Source organism: Leucopleurus acutus (genome assembly GCF_964270905.1).
Source record: "Leucopleurus acutus genome assembly, chromosome: 20".
Taxonomy (NCBI): Eukaryota; Metazoa; Chordata; class Mammalia; order Artiodactyla; family Delphinidae; genus Leucopleurus; species Leucopleurus acutus.
Window position 1 is genome coordinate 56,073,174 of NC_139162.1, and position 25,066 is coordinate 56,098,239.

The following is a 25,066-nucleotide window of genomic DNA, read 5'->3' on the forward strand; positions in this document are numbered from 1 at the left end:
AGTACTGTTGGTCACAGGGTAACCTTCTGTAACTATCCATTAAATATTTATTTATTGACTGTGAGACTAAGAACTCACAGTCTCTGGGGGACTGATGGTTCCTCTACTTCCCTGTCCACGGAGGGCCCCCCAAGGACCCCAGCATCCAGCCCCTGGCCCCCAGAGAAATCACCTCTAAGTGGATGTGTATGACAAATTTAATTCCCTCTTCTCTATCTCACAAAGGTTCTCACATTTTTGAACAAAAACCCAGGCCTCCTTTTCCCCTCCCTCCCCACCCCAACACAGAAAGTAATTGTTTAATAAATAATATATGCTCCTGCCCAAGCCGAGAGGGGTGGGGGTCAGGGAGACACTGTGGCAAGACTTCTTAGAGATCCAAGAATCCGGGACCCCAGTTCCCTCCTCCTCAGGGACCCCCGAGTCCACCTGCCTCCCACCCACCCCCTTAAATAAATAAGTATAAATAAGGCACAGATGCCCCCCTGCCCAGGTCTCCTGGAGGGATCGTCTCTAACTAGAGGGAGACAATGGTGAGGGCGGAGTCCTCTGGCTGCCACGCCCCCAGTCCCGAAATAAATAAATAAATAAGGTCTGGCTTTGAAGGGCGCTGGTGGCTCTCGGTGGCGGGTCACAGCCGAGTCTTCAGCAGTAGCAAGCCCCGCACAGCCCAGTCGAGCGTCAGGTGCAGCCCCCCAAGGATGGCATGGGCCGCCCGGACGCCTCCCCAGGGTGAGGCCGGGGGAGCCAGGGCGGGTGCCGGTGGGTCTGGGGGCGCCTGGGGCAGGGCCAGGCGGGACATCTGTCAGGAGAGGACAGAGGGTTAACGTCAGGCCAGGGGTGCAGTTAGGGTCCGGGGAAGCGGGAATTTGGAGCCTGTACTGAATCAGGGTTGGGGAGGTCCAGCTTGCTTATTTCCACTGTGTCTCTGGCCTGTGAGGTGGGGTGTCTGGGTTGGGAGTTCTTCAGGACGTTGGGTTCAGAAAATTGAGGCTGGGGCCAAAAGGTGGGGGTCTTAAGGCTGGGGTTCTAGGGCCAAGTTCAGAGGGCTGGAGGTGAGGTCTGTAGCAGCAGGGCCAGGATCCTGGGGCCGAGGTCTTAGATGTGGGGTCTCATTGTAGGATCAAGCTCAGGGACTCATGTGTGAGAGGTGGGGTCTCAAGTCTGGGGTCTCAGAGCTGAGAGTTGGAATTTGAGTTCCAGGGTCTTTGGGGTCACCAGGACCAGGAACCGGGGTCTGAAGTCTTACAATCTCAGGGTCTTGAGTCTGGGGTTTTAAAAGTCAGGGTCTTGGGGTCTTAAGGGCTCACAACCTAGATCTGAGCTCTTGGGGACCCAGGGCTCAGGGTCTGGGGTCTTCTAGTCTGAGATCTCAGGGTCCAAGTCCTTGAGATCTGAGGTTTGCAGAGCCAGGGTCTGCAGTCTGGCTTTAAGTCACGGTGCATCATCTGAGGGTCTGGGGTCTTGATGTGTCAGGATCTCGGGGCCAGGATATGGGTGGGTCTCAGGCTCTGGAGGCTCAGAATATCCTGGGCTTGGGGTCTGGATTCCTCCTGTTTTGGGACCGGGGTCTCCAGGTCTTGGGGTGAGGGTTTGGATTCTCAAACCTTAGGGCTTCAGGATGGGAGTCTTGGAGTCACAAGACCATGGGGTTTCCGAGTCTCAGGGTGAGAGTTTAGAGTTTCCAGGCAGGATTTTGGAGTCTGGGGTCTCAGGGACACAGGGTGAGGGTCTCGGAGTAGGCCTGAGGTCTGGGGTCCTGGATCTCAGAGCCAGGTGATCGTACCAGGAGCTGCAGCCGGCGCAGCAGCCGGTCCAACCGGGCCTGCAGGGCGCCTAGATCGGGCTCCAGGGTCCGCAGGGAAGGGCCTCCTGCCCGGCGCAGCCACTGCACATGCCTCAGGTAGGAGAACAGGTCTGCCCGCAGCCGTGTCAGCACTCCCGGGAGCTGGGGGACGGGCGGGGTGGGGGGTGGCGTCAAGGAGCACCTGGCACCTGCCCACTCCAGCCCCTAACCCCCTGCACCCCCTTCACCGCCCAACTCCCACCCCTGCCCTTACCTGCAGGGCTCCCAGCGCCCCCGCACTCATGGCCAAGGTGGGGAGGGAATCCAGGTTGTGGTCTCCGTCAGCTGGGAATTTGTCTCTCTTGGGGGGAAAGAAGCCGTGAGAGGGACCCTGCCCAGCTCCGGGGGTCGCTTCATCCCCCACCACGAGCCCCGGACTCCTTTCTCCCCCGTCTCTGCCACCGTGGTAGCCCAGACGCCCTCCCCGTTCTCGGTCTTGGCCCCAGCCCATCCCCTCCAGGCTCTCCTACCAGCTGTGCGGCCAGCTGCCGAGTGTCCGCCAGGAGAGAGCGGGTCAGGAGGACGGCGCTGTCCAGCTCAGCCCGAGGGTCTGGGGAGGCCCGTGGGGGGCCAGGAGGTGGCCCCGGGGCAGCAGCTCTACCTGGCCACAGGCTCAGCGCGACCAGGACCAGGCAGCAAACACCTGAGGGAGGGAGAGGACAGAAAGGAGGCTCAGGTCCGACCGGGGGGTCTGAGGGAGGAGGGGCTGGGAAGGGGGTCCTGAGTCCCAGGGCGGAGCGCCCAGGGCACGTCGCAGGGCCTGGGCGGGTTTCCCTCTCCCTCTCTGGCTCTGGTCGCCCCGCCCGTCGGAGCAGACGCGCCCCGGGGCGGGTAGACGGGCCGGGCGTCTCCCGTCCGCCCCCGGACGCCGGAATCTGGGCCCCGGGGCGGGGCAGGAGGGGGGAGACACAGGCCAGAACCTGCCCCCTCCCGAGGCTCAGGAGCCCAAACCGGACTGAGAGCAGGGGAAGGAGACCTGGACAGAGGTCCGGGGGCCTTGACCCCTCCCCGGGAGACCCCCGCGTAGGCCCCACCAGAGTGGACCGCGGAAGGCCGGGCCGCAGCGCCGGGGATACCCCACAGCACACCTGGGCGGAGAGAGGCAGAGGCGCGGGCGCGCCGGGCTCACGGCGGGGAGAGAGGGACCCGGCGGTGCTCAGCGCGGGGGCTCCGGCCCGCTCCCTCCGCGGCCGCCCATCCCCCAGCGGCCCCGCCCACCCCGCCCGCCAGCCAATCAGCGACCCCCGGGCCGCCCCGCTCCCGCAGCACACCCCCAGCCCGCCCCCTGGGCCCTCCCAGGCCGCGGTCTGTCCGCCCGTCCGTCCGCATCCGTCTGGCTCTCCTGTTTCTGTCTGCACCCCTGTGTCTCCCTCTGTCTTTCCTCCCCGTAGCTGGGGTCGGTGTTCTGGGCTTGCTCTCACCTCCTTGGCCTCTCTGCCTCAGTTTCCCTCCCGGAGCCTCTCTGTTGAGGTCCCTGGGAGTCTGCGTCTCTCGGTCCCCGCTGACTCCCTGGGGGTCCCGGGCCCTTTGGGATCACCCCCTGGCCTTCGTCTGTCTCTGTCTGTGAGTCTCCATTTCTCTCTGCCTCGCGCTGCCCTGCCGGTGTCTCCGCGTCTCTGATCCGTCCTTTCATGTCTCGCTCTGCCCGTCCCTTCTCTAGGCCTCCTGCTTTCTCTGAATCTCCTTCCCGCTCGCTCCGTCTCCGCCTCCCCATTGCTCCCTCGCTCTCCTCCGTCTCTCGGTCCGATTCCGCTGTCTGTCTGCTCCCCACCCTTCCCGCCGACGGTCCCTCCCTCCTTCCTCCCTGTCCCCCCTCCAGGAGCTTGAACCAACTTACTGTTCATGTCCCCACAGGGCAGGGGTTCCCCAGGGCAGGGGGCAGGGGGCTGGGGGCCTTTAACCCTTCCCTGTCCGCTGCCGTGGGAGCCCTGGGGGTCAGCTGGGCCTCGGCCTGGGGAGGGGAGGCATGTGCGTGTGAGCAGCGAGGGCCGCGGCAGTGAGGGAGTGTGTGCGCCTGGGGGGTTATATAGGGGGCCGGGGCGGGCGGGCGGGGGGCAGGCGGCAGGGGAGGGCGGCCTGACACATCCTGACTCACCCTCCCTGCCTGCCTTTTCCATTCCGACGGAGCCGGCTGCCTCGCAGGGCTCACGCCGCCGCGCTCGGAGGAGGGCACGGAAGGAAAAGTTGGAAAAGTTGAAAAGGGAAAGGGGGGGTGGTCGGAGAGGGGCTGGTGAGGTCATTGGCGTCCCCTCCCTCCACCTCCTCGGCCGGCCGCCGCCGCCGCCGGGGCAGACACGCGCAGCTCAAGAGCTGGGGCCTGGCTGCAGGGTGGGGGTCCGGCTGGACCAGGACAGGCAGAGAGATGGAGAGGCAGGGGGTGATGCGGACGGGGTAGAGGTGGCAACGGGACCACAAGACGCAGGCCTGGGGGGTTGGAGGTGAGACGGAGAGAGACTCCCAGGGACAGAGAGAGATGGAGAGGCCGAGACCCAGGCAAGGAGGTAGAGACACACAGAGATATGGGGACATGGGACAGAGGTAGAGAGTCTGAGGTGCAGAGATGGAGACAGCCAAGGAGACACGCTGCAGAGGCAGAGAAACAGGAGAGCAAAGTGAGGTTTGAGGGGCACGATGAAAACAGCAGGAGACGTCTGGAGAGACCCAGAGAGACCCCCAAAAGGAAAAGGGACAGAGACAGGCATGCCAGAAAGAGGGGAGGCAGGCGGCAGAAAAGAGATACACAAGGCAGGGTGACAGAGATGGAGAAGTCCCAAGGGGCAGAGATCCTCTGAGAGATGCCGATGCTGAGATGACGAGGACTCAGCAGTGGGGACTGAGAGAGGGGGGGCCTTTCTCCAAGAGACACGTTGGAACATGTTGAGAGAGGACCAGAGGCAGAGAGACAGGGACCAAGAGAAAGAGGCATCGAGACACCCAGTAGAGGTGAGACCTCGGGCACATGGCTTCACCTCTCTGTGCCTTGGTTTCTCCATCTGTGAAATAGGGATACCCCGGGCACGACCCCCTCCCAAAAGCCTGTGTGAGGATACAGTGAGTTCACGCCTGTAAAGCACACAACCAGCTCTCAGTAAATGCGAACTATTGCTATTCTCACCGTTGATTTTTATTAACATATCCAGGGAGACGGAGGAAAAGAGGGAGCCCCTGGGAGAGATGGAGATGGTGAGACACGGAGAGAGCAGCTGGGATGGGTGGGGGGAGCTGGAGACCAGGACAGGGCAGGGAGGACACCACGCGGAGAGGTGGAGAGGTGGAGATGCGGAGAGGGGTGGGAGCAGGGGTGGGAGACACAGACTCAGGGGGACGGTGGTGCCAACACAGATGCACACAGGGAGTACCAGGCACATGGTGCCAACACAGATGCACACAGGGAGTACCAGGCACCAGGCCCCGGGGATTCACGGCAGAAGAGTGAGGGACCATGACAGGAACCCAAGTCCCCAGGAGCACCCCAACCCCCAGGATAAGGGTGGCAGAGAAGGGTGGAGGGTAGTGAGAAGACAGAAGGTGACAAGGACTTCCAAAGGTCTCCCCGCAGACACCCCTCCCCCTCCCCGCCCCTGAGACTGCTGAGCTGGCAGGGGGGCTCTGAGGATGAATGCTGGCTGAAGTCCTCCCCCTCCCATCCCCCACCACTTGGGGGGGCAACTGCTCAGGTCCCCAGGGAGGTGAGGTCACAGCCCCCCCATGGTGGGACATGACCTCATCGCCTCAGGTAAGAACTCCCTCTGCCTCTCTGTCATGGCCACCCCTGCCAGGGCCCCCCAGGGGCCCTCCCCAGCCCCTACTCATGCTGGGACCCAGGCCTCTGACCACTGGGTCTCCGCCCCTCAGGGGGCCTGTTTCCGGCTGAGTCAGCGTGGGGGGGCCCAAGGCTGCGTCAGTGAGGGGAGAACTGACGTAGCCCCCCCCCCAAGACCGGTGGGGCCAGCCAAGGTGACTCAGGCCACCAGTCTGGGAGATGGACTGGCCTGAGGGGATGGGGGACTGGGCCTGGGCCCAGCCTGAGAGCCACAGTAGGGATCTGGTGATGGCAGCCCCTTCCACCTCGGGGGAACCGGGGCTGCCGGCCCCAACCCCATTGCTTTCACCTAGGAGTCCAAGAGCCCAGCCCCTCCTCCCTCAGACTCAGGAGTCCAGACCCCCAGCCGCCTACTTCCTCAGATCTAGGGGTCCAGCTCTCAGCCCCCTCCTCCCTCAGAGCCAAGTGGCAGGTGTCCAGGTCCGAAACCCTTGTTTCAAGAAAGGTAGAGAAAACTTGTGGCCATTCTGCAATTTGGGGAGTGCTCTGTTGGGGAAGGTCAGGGGTCTAGGCATGGGTCATCAGTCCCCGACTAGTGACAGTCCCCTCGGCCTGCTTCGGCCCTCTCGCCCCGGGGATGCGGGGTCATCTTTCCTCACTGTGGCAGCAGGAGGCCGGTGGGTGCAGGACAGGAGGGTGGGGGTTACTCAGGACTCCTGGATCTTCCCCAGGGTTGGGGATACTCAGACTACTTCTGTGGAAAGGAGAGCAAGAAGGAGAGACAAAGACAGAGACACGAGTAAAGAGATGGAGAGGCAGGGTAGGAGACTCACAAACAATGACAGGAGATGACTGTGACAAACAGAAAGAGACAGGAGCACAGAGGCCAGAGTGAGAGACAGAGATGCAAAAAAAAAAAAATTGTGACCCATACAGACGCAGAGACAAGCTCAGGGGTGCAGAGACAAAGACTGGGGGTGACACGGAGCTGAGACTCTGAGGGGTGACAGCCGTGGGGGGAGATGCCACTGGGATATGACGGGGGACCCCAGGGGGTCCATGCTCATGTGCTGGCCCCTGGGTGAGGTGGAGCTGGCTGGTGTGAGGTCAGCAGGTCCAAGTCTGTGTGTGTCCGTCTGTCTGTCCCTGGGGGGTCCTGTCTGGCCCCTGGGGGGTGACGGGGCAGGCGGGCCGCAGAGGCGGCCCAAACCTGTCATTAGTGGTGAGGGCCGTGACGGCGGCCCCCCCAGCCCCAAGCCGCGGTCCAGGGCCCTGCGGCCCCGCCCCCCCACCCCCTCCTTGATCCCTGAGGAATCCCGGGAATTGGGAAGTGGGTCCAGATGATGTTGACACAGGAAACGGTCAGCAGCTGCCCGGCCTCAGCCCCACAACCCCTCTGACCCCCACCCCCGGCCCCCTGCCGAGCCCCTCGGACCTGTGTCATCTCTGACGAAGGCAACCCTGGGCCCACTCAGCACCCACCAGGATGTTTACGGGAGATGGGTAGGACGGGAGGCAGCCTCAAAGGGCTTCTTGAGAAATGGGGTCTGGACTCCTGGACAGCTGCCCTCAGACCTAGTCCCCTTCCCCCTCCTCCCTCAGACCCCGGGGTCCAGATGCCCAGCCCCTCTTCCCTCAGACCTGGGAGTCCTGACCCCAAATGCTCTCTTCCCTCTGATCCAAGTGTCCAGACCCCCAGCCCCTCTTCCCTCAGACTCAGGATCTGGGCACAAAGACACACCGCCCCAGGAGAGCTGAGTCCCCTCCTCACTGGCTGGAAAGCTGAGTGGAGGTTCAGGGGAGAGTGAGGGATCATGTTCCCACCCCAGCCCCCAAGTTGACCTCCTCCCCCACCACTGGGGTGGACCAAACCAGAAGCTTGGGGATCCCAGTCGGACCCATTTCCCTGTTTGCAGAGGGGGAAACAGACCGAGCTAGAAGGGGCTCCCTTCCCATGAGTCCCCTCTCCACCACCTGGGGCCTCAGACCTCTCGGATCCTGGCCCTCCCCATCAGGAGGCCTGGATGCCTTTGGGACCAGGGGACTCTGGAGCAAGAGCTCTGGCCTATGGCCTGACCCCCATTTTCTCATCGCCCTCTTAGGTCTCCTGGTTGCTAGGGGGCCTCCCTAACAATGGGGCTCAGTGAGGTCTTCTGGGCCTCAGGCCCCCTGCCCCTGGTTGCTAGGGTGAAGACTCCCTGGCAACCAGGTCTCAGGAACCTTTGGGTCACCTGGAGCTGCCTTTCAGGAATGTTTACTAAGCAGAGGGATTCCCTGGCAAGAAGGTCTCGGGGTGCCCACTCCCTGGGTCCCCTGGTTGGCTGGGAGGAGACGTCTTAGACTCCCACCTGCTTTCTACGCAGGTTGCTAAGGAGGCTCTTCTAATGCCAGGGCCCCATCCCACCCACAAGGCCCCTTCCACCTGGTTGCTAAGGAAGCAACTCCCTAGCAACCAGGTGTGACCAGGCCAGTGTGACCCCCCCTTCTTTCTTCCCAATTGCTAAGGGGGCTCCCTAGAAATAGAACTTAGAATTTTGGGGGCCAGCCGGGCAGGCGGGTGGGGCGAGCCGGTTGCTGGGGTGATGGCCTTCAAGGTCTCTCCCCACAGAGGCCCCAGGAGCCTGGGGAGGCGACATGGTGGGGTCTGGGATCCCTGCTTTGGGCCTCTTCCTGCTAATGCAGGGCTCAGTAGGTGAGGGGGCTGATGAGAGGGTCAGAGAGCTGAGCAGAGGCCCTCCTCACCCTCCATACAGCCTCCCAACACCGCTCTTTTCTTTCACAGATGGGAATGGAATCCAGGGATTCTTCTATCCATGGAGTGAGCAGTGGAGGAAACCCTGGGTCCCCTGGGGATAAGGAGCCCAGACTAGACTCTTGGGTCTAAAGGGAGGAGGGGCTGGGGTCTGGACCCCTGGTCTGAGGGAGGAGGGGCTGGGGGCCTGGACCCCTGGATCTGAGGGAGGAGGGGCTGGGGGCCTGGACCCCTGGATCTGAGGGAGGAGGGGCTGGGGGCCTGGACCCCTGGATCTGAGGGAGGAGGGGCTGGGGACCCGGACCCCTGGGTCTGAGTGAGGAGGGGCTGGGGACCCAGACCCCGGGGTCTGAGGGAGGAGGGGCTGGGGGCCTGGACCCCTGGGTTTGAGGGGGGAGGGGCTGGGGACCCGGATCCCTGGGTCTGAGGAAGGAGGAGCTGGGGGCCCGGACCCCTGGGTCTGAGGGGGGAGGGGCTGGGGGCCCGGACCCCTGGGTCTGAGGGGAGAGGGGCTGGGGGCCTGGAGTCCAGGGTCCAGCACGAAGTAAGCACTAGGCCGGCAGCCCCAGAGCCTGGTTTGGGGTCAGGCTCTGTGAGGAAGCTGCTTCTCGCGTTGGTCCCCAGGCTGTGAGGGAGATGTCTGGGAACGGGAGAGCTGTGGGGGCCAGGTGGCAATTGAGAACCCGAATCTCTGTCTGCGTCTACGATGCTGCTACCGCAACGGGGTCTGCTACCACCAGCGGCCGGATGGTGTGTGCCGGGGAGCCGGGGCCCCTGGGGGGGGGCTGGTGGCAGGGACCCCTCGGTCTCATGGCTCCCTGCTTTGTGCAGAAAACATGCAGAGGAAGCACATGTGGGCACTCGGCTGGATGTGCGGAGGCCTCCTCTTCCTGAGCTCCAGCATCTGCCTGTTCTGGTGAGTGGGGTCGGGGCTCGGGGGGGCTCCCCTGCCCTGGCGGGCGGGGCCAGGTGGACGGCACAGCTGAGGGTGTCCCCTCCCTGCCAGGTGGGCCAAGCGACGGGATATGCTGCGGCTGCCGTGGTTCATGAAGGGCAAGTGCAACCTGTCCCAGACCGTCTCTCTGTTACCCAAGGACCGGACACCGAGCGAAAAGAAGATGGCATCCATTGGCAGCATGCCCACAGAGGGGGCCCTGGACATCTCAGGGGGCACTGATGAGGAGGGCACGGAAGGGGGCGAATAAACGGAAGCAGGGGAGGAGGAAGATTAGGGGCACCCCTGGAGGGATCCCTCAATACAGATATAGCAGAGATGCATGGTCTCTTTTCTGAGAAACATGAAGCAGGGGACGGATAAGACCCGGAGGCAGAGAGAGAGAGAGAGAGAGTGTGTGTGTGTGTGTGTGTGTGTGTGTTTTGGGGGGTGCCTGGGCTGTGATCATGGAGGGTGTGAGCTGACGGGCATCTGGGGTCCAGGGGTAAGTGGGGAGGATCCGAGCTGAGAGGGACTTGGGCTGATCGGGGGAGGCCTGAGCTGGTGGGGGTCCTGAGTTGAGTGTAGGTCCTGGGCTGTGATTATGGGGGGTCTGGACTGAGGGGCTTGGGGTGAGTTGTGGGTGGCCTGGGCTGGGACTGCAGCTGGGCTGGGGGGACATGGACCACCGTGCCCCTCAGCTGTCCTTCTGCCGCTGCCTGACAGCCTCTGCTGCCTGCCCTTGGGATCCTGCCGCCCTTGGGCCAGCAGGCATTTGCCTTGCTTCCCAGAACGCCGGACGACTATAGCTCTCAGACTCCCTAGTGGTGGCACGGAAATTTTCCTGGAACTTCATTACAGTTGAAGACTCATCGTGCTCAGTCCTCTTTCCTCCGCCCCTCCTTTCTCAGGTAACAGAGCTACTCCAACCTACCCTCCATAAGTATGTCCCCAACAAATATCTTGCAAGTCTTCATCCCTCTGTCTGCATCTCTGGGGACCTCAAACTAACAGAGGAACCTGGGCTGAGGGAGGTCTGGACTCAGGGGGTGGGTCTGGGCTTGAGATCCTTGCCCCCCACTCCTGTCCCCCTCCATGAGGCGACAACGTGAAGCTAGGCTCCTAGGTCCCCAAGGGCTTGGGCAGCCCCTCCCTCACCCCTGCCCCAGTGCCGTCCCTCTCCAGACAGATATGAAGCACAGTGAGGCAGAGCCCTTTATCCAGGGGAGGATAGATGGAGGACAGGTAGGCATCCTGGCAGCCAGATGGCGATGGGGCAGCTGCACATCTCCATCGTGTCCTGACAGGTGTGGCCATGCGTTCGTCTGCAGGAGGGAGGATGGGGTTAGTGGCTGCTCAGGACCCCTGCGTGTATCCCTGCATCCCAGGACCACCACCCAGGAGAAGGAGCCCTTTCCTCCCGCTTCAGTCCCTCACAATTGACTGACGCACTTGCTCATTGGCTCCTTCATTACTCCGTGCCCTGACTTGCGGCAGCGACTGTGCCTTTAACTCACCGGAACTCAGTGGTACAAGGTGGGGAATGAGAGGCAAGGAAAGGCAGAGACGGAGAGACTTACACACAAAAAAGAGAGAGGGGGAGACAAATATGTCGAGGGAAGGATAGAGGCACAAAGATAAAAAAAGACAGACAGACACAGGGACAAAGAGAAAGACAGGCAGAGACAGAGAAGATGAAATGGGGGGAGAAATGACATAGGATGGGTTTGGCTCTGCACATCTTCTCAACTAATTTTGGTCCCAGAGGCAGAGAGAAGTGACCAGAGCCAGGACCTACAGGACCCTCTGTTAAAATTCCAGTTCTCTGTCCCTCATGGGTTGGAATCACCTCACCCTGCCATTATGGAGTCCTGTGTTTGGACAGGCCCGTTTTCCTTCTAAGAGGGGCCTACAGGCCGGTCAGCTTGGCCAGTTTCTGGCAAGTGGTTCTAGCAGCAGAGGTCTACCCAGCTGTGTTAGACTTCTGGGCAAGGTAAAGTGTTCCCAGGGGTAATTTTAACCACAGGTGGTTATTTCTGCATTGTATGCCAAATTTTGTGTTAGCTCATGCTTCATCTATGCATAAACTGTTTCCTCATCTGAACCACAGAACATAGCATATGATTGGACTATTTTCAAAATTCTCACAAAAAAAGGGTATATTACTGTCCTTCTGGATGCATAGAAGGAAAGTTAATTCATCACCTATAAAGAATGTCTTAGGGCATTAGAATTTAATTCTTTTATGTAACCTCCATTTGAGAAACTGATTCAGTCACTCATCCATCCATTGTTTCACTCATCCATCCACCCACCCACCAACCCATCTATCCTCTCATCTATCTACTTACCCATCTGTCCAAACATCCATACAACCCCACATTCACCCATCTACCAGCATCAATCCCACCATATCCATCCATCCACCCACCCATCCATCAACCAATTTATCCAACCATCTAACCCTCATCTATCCATCCATCAATCCAACTACAGCCACCCATCCACCACCTATTTATCCATCAAGCAATTCATCCATTTATCCCTCTATCCACTCACCCATCCACCTCTCCACCCACAACTCCATCCACCCATCCATCCATCAATCAATCTATCCATCCACTCATTCATCAACCCAATCCATCCATCCATCCATCCACCCACCCACCGGATCCTCAACCTCTGACTTCCTGAGTTCACTCTTCGCTGGGGCATGCTAAGAACAAAGACACCAGGGACCCAGGCCTTACCCTCCAGGGGCTCCCTGTTGGGTGGGAGAGAAGTATCAGCACACACACATACAACACACAGTGATACAAGCAATAACAATGGTCACTCAGACAATGTGAAGACCCAGAGAAAGGCACTGAAGTTCAGTTGGATCTGAAGACACCTGGTAAGTTTTCTGAGTGGAGTGCAGACAACAAGGGCACCCCCAGTGTAGGTGAAGGCATGGACAGAGGCCAGTTGGTGTGAGACAGCCTGGCCATCGTGGACTAAGGGAGGTCATTCTAACTGCAGAGAAGGCAGGAGATGTGGGGCTGAGATGTGGCAAACACACACATAGCGAGTGGCTTGCATTTGACCAGAGGGCAACAGGGAGCCACAGCAGGTCTCTGGCGGAGGAGTGCACTCTGGAGAGTGCAACAGGTACCTCCCCTTTGGCAAGAGGTGGCACCTTTTGGGGCCTCAGTGTCCTCCCCGGGATGGGGATAGTAATAGCAGTGACCTCAGAGACTCTGTTACCCTTGGAGGATTAAATGGGAAGTAGGACTCGGTGCACCTGGGGACTGGAGCACAGGGACGAATAATCTCCAAGTGTTGGTGGAGCTAAAGGTGACTCTCCAGCCCTCACGCACGTCTGAGGGCAGGGTCTCATTTGTCTCTCCTCAGTCTGCACCCATGCCAACTGTCTCTAGGTCTTCATCCTCTGGGTCTCTGCTAGTTTTTGCTTCTCTGCCTTCCAATCTTGACCTCTACCTGTCTCTCTCTCCCCATTGTCTCTGTCTCTGCACCTTTCCCTCTCCATTTCCATCTCTCCTTGATGTCTCTCCATCTCTCCCCTCTGTCCTTCCCTCCCTCCCTCGCACTACCTCTCCAGCTCTCCGTCTGTCTCTTCATCTCTCCCACTGTCCTTCAATCTCTCCCGCTGTCCCTCCATCTCCCCCCTGTCCCTCGGTCCCTCCACCTCTCCCCTCTGCCCCGCCCCGCTCCCCGCCTCCCCGCCCCTCACCTCGGGCTCACTCTTTGCTCGCACACGCCGCCCCAGGCCCGGCCTCGAGCGCGGCGAGCTGCAGGCGCACGCGGCGGGAGCCGGTGGCGGGCGGCTGGGGCGTGCGGGCGGCGGGGCGCGCTCCCCAGGAGCTGGGCGCGGCGCGCCGGCCGGCGGAGGAGGAAGCCGGCGCCGACCAGCGGCGGGAGAGCTTTCGCGCGAGGCGGGCGAGCGCCGAGGGCCGCAGGCCGTAGTCGCGCTCTAGCTCCTGGCGCGAGATCTCGATGTTGCCGGTGTACCAGAGGATCCAGCCGAGCAGGCTTAGGAAGACGAGCAACGCGCCCGAGTAGATGAGCAGGTCGCCGAAGTCGCGGCCGCGCACCTGCAACTGCGCGAACACGCCGGTCAGCAGCGCCGCCATGCCCGCCACGTCCATCGCCACGGCCAGCAGCAGCGCCAACCGGCAGCGGCCCAGGCCGGACGCGGGCACAGGCGCGCCCGCCGGCGGGGACGGTGCGCCCGGCGGGGGCCCCTGCGAGGCGCACACCGCCGACACCGTCGCCATGGACCTGCTCCACCGCAGCGGCTGGCTCCGACGGAGAGCGTTCCGCGTTCCGGGTGCGGCCCGGTCCGGGGCGGGGTCAGGGGACTGCGCCAGGTGTGCCCGGCACCCGCCTGGTCACCTGAGCTGGGCTGGGTGCGGACGGGCCCGGCCCGAGGGCGCCCTGGCCCTCAGAAGCCGATGCTGGGGGCAGCTGGGCGCACAGATTAGTGCGGCCCAGGGCCCCTGCATCGTAAGGAGCCTGAAGCAGCGCATGGTGAAAATCCGGGGGGCTCTAATAGAGGCAGCAGGGCAAACCCCAACATTCCTGTTTGCTCAGATTTCTCCTGGGGCCTCTGGACTGTCAGGACTCGTTACGGCGAAGTCCAAGGGCACAGAGATGGGCCAGACAAGGCCCCTGCCCTCAAGGAGTTTCTGGACGTAATCACAACTCAAGGTGCCCTAATGGAGGTGACATAAAGCACCGTCATTCCTTCTGTTCACTTGGAGTCTTTCCAGGCCCTGTGCTGGTGAGGCTGAGGACTCAGAGGTATATCAGGCGAGCCTCCTGCCCCTTAAAGAGGACCCTGACAACAGAAAATAAACTTCCCTAAAGTGTAACGGGTGTGACATAGGGCGGAATGGAGGGGGAGAATAGGGCCGGAGTCCGCGAGGCACAGGAAATAAGCTGGGCGAACAGGTATGCAGGCCCTAAAGAAACCAAGACCTTTCCCAGGCAAATCTCTTTTCCTCCAAACACACCTCGCCCTTAGAGGAAATGGGTGGCAGTCTGCGAGAAGGGTCCGCCCGGCTTCTCTCTAGACTCGAAATAGTGCAGGAGCTTAAGAGGACCCTGGGGAGGGCGAATTGAGAGGGAGCTCCCGGGGTTAGCCGAAGGTTTCCGAACGTGGCCGAATGGAGACCGAGTGTTTCCGAAGAGATTCGAAGCGGGCATGGGCCAATAAGAGGGAAGCCGGCCGCCCTTCGGAAGAGTGTTTCCGGAGAGTTCCGAAAATGTCCGACCGAGCCTGCTGCCTTCGTCGGGAATAGCCGAGGGTCTACGAAGAACTTGGAAGGGCCTACGAAGAACCTGGAAGCACCCGAAGTCCCTGTGTGGTTTAAATAGTTCACGCACTAACAAGTTCATTCATAAAACAAATGTTTATTGAGCACCCATCCTGTGGCAAGCTCTGAGTGGCAATATTGGAGAGAAGCCGTTGAGGAAGGGGACTTGGGACTTCTGGAAAGGGACACACTCGGAAATCCAGCCGTGGAGTTCCGAAAACACACGAAGGGCCCTCGGAACTGTACCAATTCCGCGTCGAGAACACGCCCTCGGGTTCCCAGCCGAAGAGTTCCGAAAGTCCCCGAACGGTTTGAGATTGACTGGAGGAAATAGCCGAACGAGCTGCCTCGGAGGCGGGCGGAAGGAGGCGGGGACAGGCGACGGCGCGCGCGTACCCTGAGAGGAAGCGGAAATGCGTGTTGCTATTAAAGGCGTCGCCCCGCCCCCCACCTGCCTCTTTCCGTATCCGGCCGTCGCCACGAGAGGAGGTGAGTTGCGTCCGCGTGACCGCCTCTCGCGCCTGCCACCGGGTGTCTGTGCCCCTGCCTGCCTCTCTCACTGCGCCTCTCGCGCTCTTGGCTTCACCCCGGCCCCGCCGCCTTAGGTCGCTGTGGATTCTCATTTCTCGTCCCCCGCAGTTAGTCTCGGCCGCCCAGGTTAGCGCCGCCACCTTAGGCCGCCCAGCCCCGCCTGGCAAATTTCTAGGCGCCCTCGGCCCACGCGGTGCTCCCATTCGCCAGGTCCCCAAATGCAGCCTTCCTCTGTTGTCCGGCGTCGGCCTGCTGCGCCCCTGACGTTTTCCCGCGCCCCTTTCTCCGCAGCTGCCGCCATGTCCGCGCATCTGCAATGGATGGTCGTGCGGAACTGCTCCAGCTTCTTGATCAAGAGGAATAAGCAGACGTACAGCACCGTAAGCGGGGCCCCGACGGCTGGGTCGGAGGGAGGGACCTTTACGATTGTTGTGCCCCCTTCCTCTTCACGACCGCGTTGCGTCCTTCTTCCCAGGAACCCAATAACCTGAAGGCCCGCAACTCTTTTCGCTACAACGGGCTCATTCACCGCAAGACTGTGGGCGTGGAGCCGGCGGCGGACGGCAAAGGGGTCGTGGTGGTCATGAAGCGGAGATCCGGTGAGCATTTGCCCTGGTTGGGCCCAGGCAACAGATCCCCATCCGGGGCAGGGGGCTGTAGTTTTTTACTGTCGGGCCGCGGGAGTGATTCTGCTATTGAATGGAGGATTCCTGGGGTCAGGACGTTTACCTGGGGGGCTGGTTCCTCTCCAAGCTAGCCCACCAGGTATGTGAGCTTATCATCTAGAAAGTGGAGAAATTAAAAGCACCTGAAGTCCGCTGGGTGCTTGTCAGGGTTAAATTACAGGGTTGCACGGTTTGATGATGTTTTCAGAATAAATCCTTGAAGCAGGTGGAAGTCTGTCTCCACCGGTGGGAAAATTCAGGTAAACAGATGGGGAGCCGCCTTCTGGCTCCCGCATAGGAAGTGACAGCTTGGGTCTGAAGCAGTAGTTTGGCTCCCATTCTGGCTTCAAGGACTCAGAATGGGGCGCTCAGCATCCCACTTCCCTGTGTCTCAGGCACAGACAGGCTCTTTTAGACTCTTAGAGGAGGTCAAGGGGAGGCAGGGGTGTGTCTTGGTAATAGCTGAGTCATGGTACCACACCCGCAACACTTTTGTTTGTAGATGGGCAGTGGGTTTTAACAGATAGGAATGAGCTTTTTCCCGGATCCCTGATTAGGACCGGTTTCTCTTTGGGTTCTGAGCCCTGTGTCCTGTTCACTGACAGCAGCAGCCACATCTGCTGCCTTCTGTTCTCAGGAGGAAGGCGGTTAACCTCCCTTCCCAGAAGCACAGACCCGGGAGCAACCAGTTGTTTATGCTTTTGGGCTTCTCAGGTTCCCACACTCTTGAGAACCCTGTCTGGTGCGCTGGGTCCCAAAAACTTTGCTTTCCCTTCTTGGATTGTTGGGTGGCTTTTCCTCGGCTGTCAGGAATCTGGTTGACCTGAGGAGGTACCATGGGCTCTCCTCTGGGGTCAGAAGGCTAACATCAAATCCCCAGTATGGTACAGGGACCTTGGCATCTGGGGGGAAACCCAGGAGCACAGGATCCTAGCCGGGACCCCATCAGCTCTTTGGCACAATAAAGGGGGTGTTTTCCTTTTTATCCTGGGCAGGGGAGTCCAACTCTACTTGTGCACAGGTGATGGGTAGGTGTTTTCCCCAGGACTCTTCTTACCCTGGTCCTCCTGTGGCTCCACATCACCCCAGCCTCACAGCTTGGCGTTTTAGACACTTGTTGCTGAGCGGGTAGCTAGGGCCCAGGAGGGTGCGGAAGGGAGAGGAGCCAGAGCTGCTTTCTGGGGAGCGCTCGCCACCTGGTCAGCATGGTGCCAAGTGCCCACCTCGCCCAGGCTCTCCTTGGAGTCACACAACTGTGCATGGGACCTTGGGCAAGGGAGTCCTGGTCCTTTTGCGTCTGCTTCCACTTCTGTCCAGTGAGATGAACAGTGTTGTGTCTCAGGGACAGGCTGGGGAGGAGACGCCTATACAGGTGCAGGGCCTGGCCTGTGGTTGTCCTCGTCATTGTCTTGTAAGTTGATGCCTGGAGATGGGGCGGCCTCCCAGGCTCACACAGTCAGGGCACTCAGGTTCTCTGGGTGGGATTGTGCCCTCACCCCGGGGGTGGGCACCAAAGGTCCAGACCGTCTGACCCCTGGGGCTCCTCATCTCCCCACCCCACCAGGCCAGCGAAAGCCGGCCACTTCTTACGTGCGGACCACCATCAACAAGAATGCCCGGGCCACCCTCAGCAGCATCCGGCACATGATCCGAAAGAACAAGTACCGCCCGGATTTGCGTATGGTGAGTGGGGGCTGGAGAGCTGATGCCAGGTGGTGGAGGCAACTACACAGTGGGGACCCAGGGAGCCTGGCCAGTGCTGTGAAGGACGGCCCTCTGGTGACTGGAGCTGGACCTGCGCTCTGGGGAAGAGGGAACGTTGCCCATCTGGGAGGCATGTGGGGGTGGGGGGCACAGCTGGTGGGGTGGGTGACCTGAGGCCGCCTCGCCTCCCAGGCTGCCATCCGCAGAGCCAGCGCCATCCTGCGCAGCCAGAAGCCTGTGATGGTGAAGAGGAAGCGGACCCGCCCCACCAAGAGCTCCTGAGCAATCTGTCCCCTTCCCTAATGCAATAAAGCTGTCAGCTGACTTGCCGCAACCTCCTTGCCTTCCAGGCCATGTCCCCAGGGGCTCCCCTACCAGCCGGCAGCACACAGTCGTCCCAGTGTCTTGAGTCTGGAGGGACCAGGTCCAGGTGGGGGAGCTGAGCCCCAGCTTTTGTGTGTGTCCTTGGCCCATCGTTTCTGCCCATCACGGAGGGCTGGCGTTGGTGTGAATTTTTACATTCGACGCTCAGAGGTGATTGTCCAGTACCGCAAAAAAAGGAACTGCAGGTTAAGTAAAATCTAGAATCAGCATGATCTCATACTCTGCTGATGCATGACAAAGCTTCAAGAGAGACATTAAGTGGAAATTTTTGATTTTTTAACATTTAGTCTAAGGTTCGTGAGGGGTGGGCATCTAGACCAAGGGTCAGCGCACCTTCTGTTTGTATAGTTCTGTGGCCTGTGTCACAGCAGTGTTGGCAGTGTGGCCTTTGAAGGAGGAAGCATTTACAGTCTGGGTCTTTGCTGTCTGGGACCCCAGCCTCTTCCAGCCTGAGGCAGGCTGGCCCTCCCCTCCCACTGTGGGTCCTGGGGCAGCTCGGCCTCTCCAGGGGGCTCTGCAGGTGTGAAGTGAGCATCCTAGGACTTGGGGGTGGACAGGGCCTTCAGCATGCCTTGGCCTTTGGTCTGGGCCCAGAACTGCACTCACGGGCACCAGTGCAGCTCCTGAGTCCAGAAGCCTGTGGGACTCTGTCCACACCTGGGAGAGGGGGACATAAGCTGCACCCGCCACCCAGGAGGAAGGTGGCAGCCTCAGGCTTCCTGCCAGTAGGCATGTCCTTAAACAGCCGTTTATTGGCGAGGAGCCCACCTGGCCAAGTGTTTCTGCCTCCTGCTGCACTGGGGGTGAGCCCAGCGTCCCTGCAGCACCGTCCCTCACCTGCTTCCTGTTCTCAGCAGGTGACTGCCCTCCCCACTGCCCTCAGCTGCTCCTGACTGCTCCAGCGCAGCGTGTCTCCAGCCCTACCCCAGGCTGCACAGCTCTGTCTCCTCAGAGGTCTTTTCTGACCGCTGGGTCTAACGTCGGTTCTCCTAGTTGCTTCCTTGTGTTTATTACAACCGAGACGTGGTCCTTGTAGGCGCTGCCACTGGGCACCTGCCTGGGTCCTTCTGCCAGCTCAGCTGCTAGCTGTGTGGCCTTGGGCAAGTAACTGGAGCTCTGCCTCTTGTCAGAATTAAGTGGGCTAAAGCAGCGGTCCCAAACCTCTTTGGCACCAGGGACTGGTTTTGTGGAAATCCATTTTTCCAGGGACTGGGGGAGGGAAATATGGTTCGGGCAGTAACGCGAGCCATGGGGAGCAGCAGATGAAGCTTTGCTTTCTGCCTCTCATCTGCTGTGCAGCCCAGTTCTAACAGGCTGCGGACCAGTATTGGTCCACGGCCCGGGGTTTGAGGACCCCTGGGTTAAAGAATGCAGGTAAGTGTGGTAAACAGCTGTTGGTGTAGCGTTTTAAGCCTATGACAAGCTGGATGGCGTCTGTAACTATTCAGATGAGCCTGTGGCGTGCGTGTGTACACACATACGTACGTACATGTACACTTGAGGAGTGGCTGTTTTCTCTTGACTACCCCAGATGTGCCATGAAGCAGGTGTCATCCCCGCCTTACAGATGTAGAAACCGAGGCTCAGATGGGTAAAGGTCACCCACATCATTGCTCCTGGTGTGTTTCCTGTGCACCTATTATGTGCCAGCCATTATGCCATGGGCCAAGGGTTCAGGTCTCTGCCATCCTGAGGACCCTGTGCAGAGACGACAACCCTGCCCCCACTTCACAGCTCTGTGCTGAGGCCCAGGAGCTCCACACACCTGGACAGTTCCTGACCCCCTTCCCACCCTGCTGCCCGCTCCAGCCTTCCTCAGTGGCTGTGAACGTGATCGCTTCCTGCCAAACCCTCTTCCTCTCCTGGACCATCCACCCTCGCCCCACTGGGGTCTGTCCTCAACCCAGGTGGAGTGGTATCCTTAGTTCCAGGTGGAACTTAGGCGACTTAACATCTGCTCAAAACCCTCCCACGGTTCCCATCCCACTCCGAGTGAAAGGCAGCCCCCTAGCCTTGGCTAGTCGGGCCCATCTTCACTCAGATGCCCAGCCCCTTGCTGTCCCCCACAGAACGCGGTTCTGCCTGGGAGCATCTGCACTAGCTGTTCCTCTGTCTGGAAGGTGCTTCCCCACAGGGAGCCAGGGCCTCTTACTCTCACATGTTGCTGGGCAGTGAGGTCTCTCCTGACCACTTGTCCCCTTTGGCCACCATCCAGGTTCTTAGTTCCCTGACCAGGGATCGAACCCGCGCCCCCTGAAGTGGAAGCACCAAGTCTTAAACTTCGGACTGCCAGGGAAGTCCCTCTTTTGGCCACTCTTAAAAATCAAAACCCACCCCCACACCGGCTTCATTTTTCTCCACAGCACTGAAGTCCATCTAGTGGGTGTGTCTTGTGAGGCAGTACTTAGCCTGGCACCCCAGCACACCACATGCACACAGCGCTGAGCATCTGCTCACCCACGTGGCGGCCGGTCGTCAGATGGTGTCCCTCTCCCTGTCTGCCCCAGAGCCCTGCTCCTCTAGGCCCTTAGCCCATGTGGAGTCCGGCTGGTCACCGGAACCCCCAAGATAACTACCTCCCTCTGGGGCCTCAGTTTCCTCCTCATAACACAGCCTCACTCGGTCTCTGGACCTCTAGCCCTGCGGGTGGCCAGGCCATCAAGGGTGGCTGGGCTGGGGACGCCATGCCAGGGGTCTGGGTGGCACTTCGGTGAGGGGGACCAGGAGAGGGCTGCTGGGAGGGAGCAGATCTCAGCTGCCCATCTCCCTCCTGGGGGAGGAGAGCTTGGCGGCAGGTGTGGTTTGTGTGGGGGGCTATCTATGCACACTTTGTTTTCTCGCAAGTGATGTATGTTGGCGTGGAAGTTGGAAAAGCAAATAAAGAATACAAGATTTAAAAAATCATAACTACCCAGACACATCATAGTAAAAACACTGAATCTGGAAAGCGTGAGAAGAGCACCTCACGTGCAAGGGAACTGCAGTAAGACTAACTGCTGGCTTCTCGACAGGAACAGGGGGGCCAGGAGGCAGTGAGATTACAGGCAAGTACCCAGAGAGATGCCCGCACCCTTCCCGTCCCCCACCACCCACAGCATCCCCCTCCAGTTCCACATCTGCCAGTTCCTACGCTTGCGTGAGTCACTATCTCTGCACCTCAGTTTCCCTACAGATGAAACAATAAGGTTGTTTCAAGCGTCTGATTCCTCAGGGCTCTGCGATGCAGAGATCTTGGTTTAGTTTGCTGCTGTTGTCTCCAGTACTAATCCGGGGAATGTCTGCAGAGAGTGTAGGGCGCACCCTTGGCAGCTACCCCGCACAAGGTCACTCCGAGCAGTGGAAACTCAGGGCTGAGACGTGCTCTGTTCGTGGGAAGGACTGGCCTTGATTATAGTTCCATCTTCACGGATACCTCAGATACATCAGGGCTCCATCACTTCTCAACCTCTGTGCCTGTGACACGTGCATATGAATAGACCTTACTTCCTAAGGTCCTTGTGGTTAAATGTGCAGAAAGCTTGTAACATGGCCGGCCAGGACAAGCCCACAAATCTTCCTTGCATGAATGAACAGTTTATTATAAATTATCTTGAGCAGATGGACTCAAAACAATCACAAATGTCTTCCCATGTCTATAACTATTTGCACACAAAACAATGCTCGTGTTTTTCCGAGCACTTTGAGGACAAACCCACACATGCTAGTGCCCGTGTCTCCCAGTCCACATGGGTTCTGTGAATACACCGCTGCGTCCTCTGCTGCATTCCCTCCAGGCTGTTTCTTCCCAGTCCAGGAATTTAAAAATCTCTTTGTTTTTCTTGTAGTCATTTGCTGTAATAAAATCTATTCTTTAAAGTCTTTAATTATGAAAATGACATGAGCACGTGGTTTGGAGACATGCGAGGAGCCCAGGATCCCAGCCCCGGATCCGACGATGCCGCCTGGCATGTGGGATCTTAGTTCCCTGCCCAGATATTGAACGCGTGCCCCCTGCGGTGGAAGTGCAGAGTCCTCACCACTGGACCGCCAGGGAAGTCCCTTGTGTTTCATCTTGAAAACTGTTCACAATCATCCACCTGTGGGCCTTGAGCACCCCAGGCCTGCTGAGTTCACCCTGACTGTATGTCACCCCCGTGGCCCTTGGCCAGGTTCTCACAGCAAAACCAGCACGTTTGTTTCAGTACCTTCGCTTAGTGTAGCATTTATGGAGGAGATGCACCCAAGGGTGGGGGGGGGCACTATTGTCTTCACGATTTCTGTGTAACCCCAGAACTGTTGTAAAAAAAGTCTTTTAAAGATAGACTAAGATAGTGTTCGCCTCTCAGGTTGAGAAACACCCAGAAGTTGGGTAAAAATCAAAGTGCACTTATTAAGGCCATTGTGGGGGGGATGGGCACACTTATGTCACTGACAGCGTCAATGGGTACAAACCCACGGGGAACAGTTTGGCCATGTCTGTACAGAATTACAAATGAATGTGCCCTCTGGCACGGGGATGTCACTTGAAAAGGTTGACTCTGTTCCTTGTGTGCCGTGGGATCCATGCACAAAGGTCATTCCTTCCAGCTCAGTGTGACATACATTAGGGCACAGCTGAGGGCAGGGAAGGGCTGTGAGTGCTGCAGGACAGATGGCCAAGATGTGCTAAGTCAAAAAACTCAGGTGCGACGTGCTGTGTTATACACAGATGAAACGCTGGACGTAAAAGAATATGGTTTATGGGAATTCCCTGCCGGTCCAGCAGTTAGGACTCCACGCTTTCACTGCCGAGGGAGCGGGTTCAATCACTGGTCGTGGAACTAAGATCCCACAAGCAGCATGGTGTGGCCAAAAAAGAAAAAGAAAAAGAAAATATGTTCAAATTTGCTTACGTTTGCATAGAATTTCCCCAGAAAAATACACAGGAACCTGCTGACACTGGTTGTCCCTGATTAAGGGAATTGGGTGTGGGGAGATGGGAATGAGAGGGAGCCGTTTCACTGAAGAAGCTCTTGTTAACTTTAAAATTAAAACAAGTCAAGTCTTTGCTTGCTTTTTTTTTTCTTAAGTCTGTTTTTTGAATGGGTAACATGCACATGGTATTCCAAGCTCTCCTTTCTTGGGACAGTATTTGCAGGAGCTAATGTAACCTTCTGGAGGCATTCGATGAATATGCAAGCAAATACACATCCTATTATTTATTTTTGTCTGCGTTGGGGCTTCGTTGCAGTGCACAGGCTTCTCATTATGGTGGCTTCTCTTGTTGTGGAGCACAGACTCTAGGCAGGAGGGCTTCAGTAGTTGTGGCATGTGGGCTCAGTAGTTGTGGCTTGCAGGCTCTAGAGCGCAGGCTCAGTAGTTGTGGTGCACAGGCTTAGTTGCGCCGTGGCATGTGGGACCTTCCCGGACCAGGGCTCGAACACGTGTCCTCTGCATTGGCAGGCAGATTCTTAACCACTGCGCCACCAGGGAAGTCCCACATCCTATTTAAAACAAAATTAAAACAAACAACAGAAATGGTAGCGTATCTTGTACAGCATTGGCATGTTGCTCTTTCTCACATATTTTGGAGATTGGTCCATATCTCAGTGAGCTTCTTCATGTTGTTAAAATTCTGAAATATAGCAGACACAGAGAAAAGCACACAAAACACATTTATACACTTCCCTCATGGGCTCCCTACTGGCTAGAGGTAACCAGTATCCTGAGCTTTAGGGAAACAATCTTCTTGCTTTTACAGCTTTACCGCCAAGGTATGTGTGTTTAGCAGCACGGCTTGGTTTTGACGGTTTTGGAATTGTGTGCGAAGGCATTCAGACTGTGGGTCTCCTGTGACTTGCTTGTTAGGCTGATGTTGTTTTCCACGCTGCTGGAAGTAGTGATGGTCCACTACTTTTGTGTTGTATAGTATTGCTCCTTGAATATACAAGCATGTTTATTCTGCTTGCAATTAGGACAAATGTGGTTTTGCAGCCTATGGTACATGTGCAAGAAGGCTGAGTAATGAGATACTACTGCGTCCCCACGTGACTTTTACCATTTCACGCTCCTGCCAGGGTCGCCCTGTGGACCAGGAGAGTATCCGTGGCTCTGCATGTGGCGTTGTCAGATCTTATCATTGTGGCAAGTTTCACGGGAGCATAGTGGTCTCAACTTGGGTTTACACTGCACTTTCCCCATCACTAGTGATGACGGGAATCTTTGCATGTGCTTGGTAGTCTTTGGGATTTCCCCTTTTGTGAAGCATTCGTGCAAATGCTTTTGCCAACTTTTGTGTTGTTTCTTACTGATTTGTAGGAGCTCTTTATACATGTTTGGATTTGTCCATTTCGATTGCATACAACCCCACTGACTTGTCCCACTGACTTGTCTTTCATTCTCCTTTAGATAAACAGAAGTCCTTGATTTAAAAAGTTAAATCAACTTCTCTTAGATATACTTTACACAAAGTAAAATACACCTATTTTAAGTATATACTTTATAAGTTTTGACATAATTATGCACCCATGTGACCCCCACCATAATTGGGATCTGGAATGTACTCATCACACCCAAAGCCTTCCCACACCCCTGTACACTTTATCCTACTTATCTCAGACAGCCAGTGATCTGCTTTTGGCCCTTAGTGACTAACTTTGCCTGTTCTAGAATTTCATAGAAATGGAATCAAGTATTTTGTACTCTTCCGTATATGGCTTCACTCAGCATGTTATTTTGTGTATCAGTGTTTAGCTAAGTAGTATTCCACTGTGTGAATTCACAATTCCTTTACTCATTCATCCATTGGTGAACATGTGGGTTATATTTCCAGGCTTTGCTGATTACAAAGGAAGCAACTGTGAAAACTGGCATACCAGGCTTTCCTTTCTCTGTATTTTATGATCATTTTTGACACTGTGTCCTAAGGCCCGGCACAGAGCCTGACAGAGGGCGACAAAATCTTTGGCCTCCCCATCTGTGCCTTTGCTGGTTTCTGCCAAGGCCGACCACTCCCTACTCTCCCACCAGCCGAGAACCCCGACACTTGTCCGGGTCTGCGGCCCTTACCTGACCCTCCATAACAGTCCAAGAGGTACGACGACCAGCAGGTCTGCCCTCCTGCAGATGAAGGAACAGGGCAGGGAGAAGGGCCATGCCACAGGGGTGCATGCAGGAAGCTGACCTGCGCCACCGGGTCTCCCACCCCCACC

At 58.1% G+C, this 25,066-nt stretch overlaps 4 protein-coding genes across 4 annotated transcripts; 2 read left to right on the forward strand and 2 right to left on the reverse strand.

Moving 5' to 3' along the window:
* Positions 1 to 631: 631 nt before the first annotated feature.
* IL11 (interleukin 11) lies at positions 632 to 3,963 on the reverse strand (the record flags this gene model as incomplete). The annotated part of the gene is made up of 5 exons (XM_082861869.1): positions 632 to 802; positions 1,787 to 1,948; positions 2,061 to 2,147; positions 2,317 to 2,489; positions 3,942 to 3,963. The coding sequence occupies 5 exons, from the start codon at positions 3,961 to 3,963 to the stop codon at positions 632 to 634; spliced, it is 615 nt and encodes a 204-aa protein (XP_082717995.1).
* A 4,228-nt stretch (positions 3,964 to 8,191) lies between these two features.
* Positions 8,192 to 9,566, forward strand: TMEM190 (transmembrane protein 190; the record flags this gene model as incomplete). The annotated part of the gene is made up of 5 exons (XM_082862275.1): positions 8,192 to 8,301; positions 8,392 to 8,427; positions 8,986 to 9,111; positions 9,193 to 9,277; positions 9,368 to 9,566. The coding sequence occupies exons 1-5, from the start codon at positions 8,244 to 8,246 to the stop codon at positions 9,564 to 9,566; spliced, it is 504 nt and encodes a 167-aa protein (XP_082718401.1). The 5' UTR covers positions 8,192 to 8,243.
* Positions 9,567 to 10,499: 933 nt separating this feature from the next.
* TMEM238 (transmembrane protein 238) lies at positions 10,500 to 13,612 on the reverse strand. The gene is made up of 2 exons (XM_082862371.1): positions 13,029 to 13,612; positions 10,500 to 10,620 (listed from the first exon to the last, which is right to left on the reverse strand). Exon 1 carries the CDS (start codon positions 13,570 to 13,572, stop codon positions 13,036 to 13,038), a length of 537 nt encoding a protein of 178 aa, XP_082718497.1. The 5' UTR covers positions 13,573 to 13,612; the 3' UTR covers positions 10,500 to 10,620; positions 13,029 to 13,035.
* Positions 13,613 to 15,119: 1,507 nt separating this feature from the next.
* Positions 15,120 to 17,847, forward strand: RPL28 (ribosomal protein L28). The gene is made up of 5 exons (XM_082862537.1): positions 15,120 to 15,270; positions 15,436 to 15,524; positions 15,620 to 15,743; positions 17,374 to 17,492; positions 17,706 to 17,847. The coding sequence occupies exons 2-5, from the start codon at positions 15,444 to 15,446 to the stop codon at positions 17,793 to 17,795; spliced, it is 414 nt and encodes a 137-aa protein (XP_082718663.1). The 5' UTR covers positions 15,120 to 15,270; positions 15,436 to 15,443; the 3' UTR covers positions 17,796 to 17,847.
* Positions 17,848 to 25,066: the final 7,219 nt, after the last annotated feature.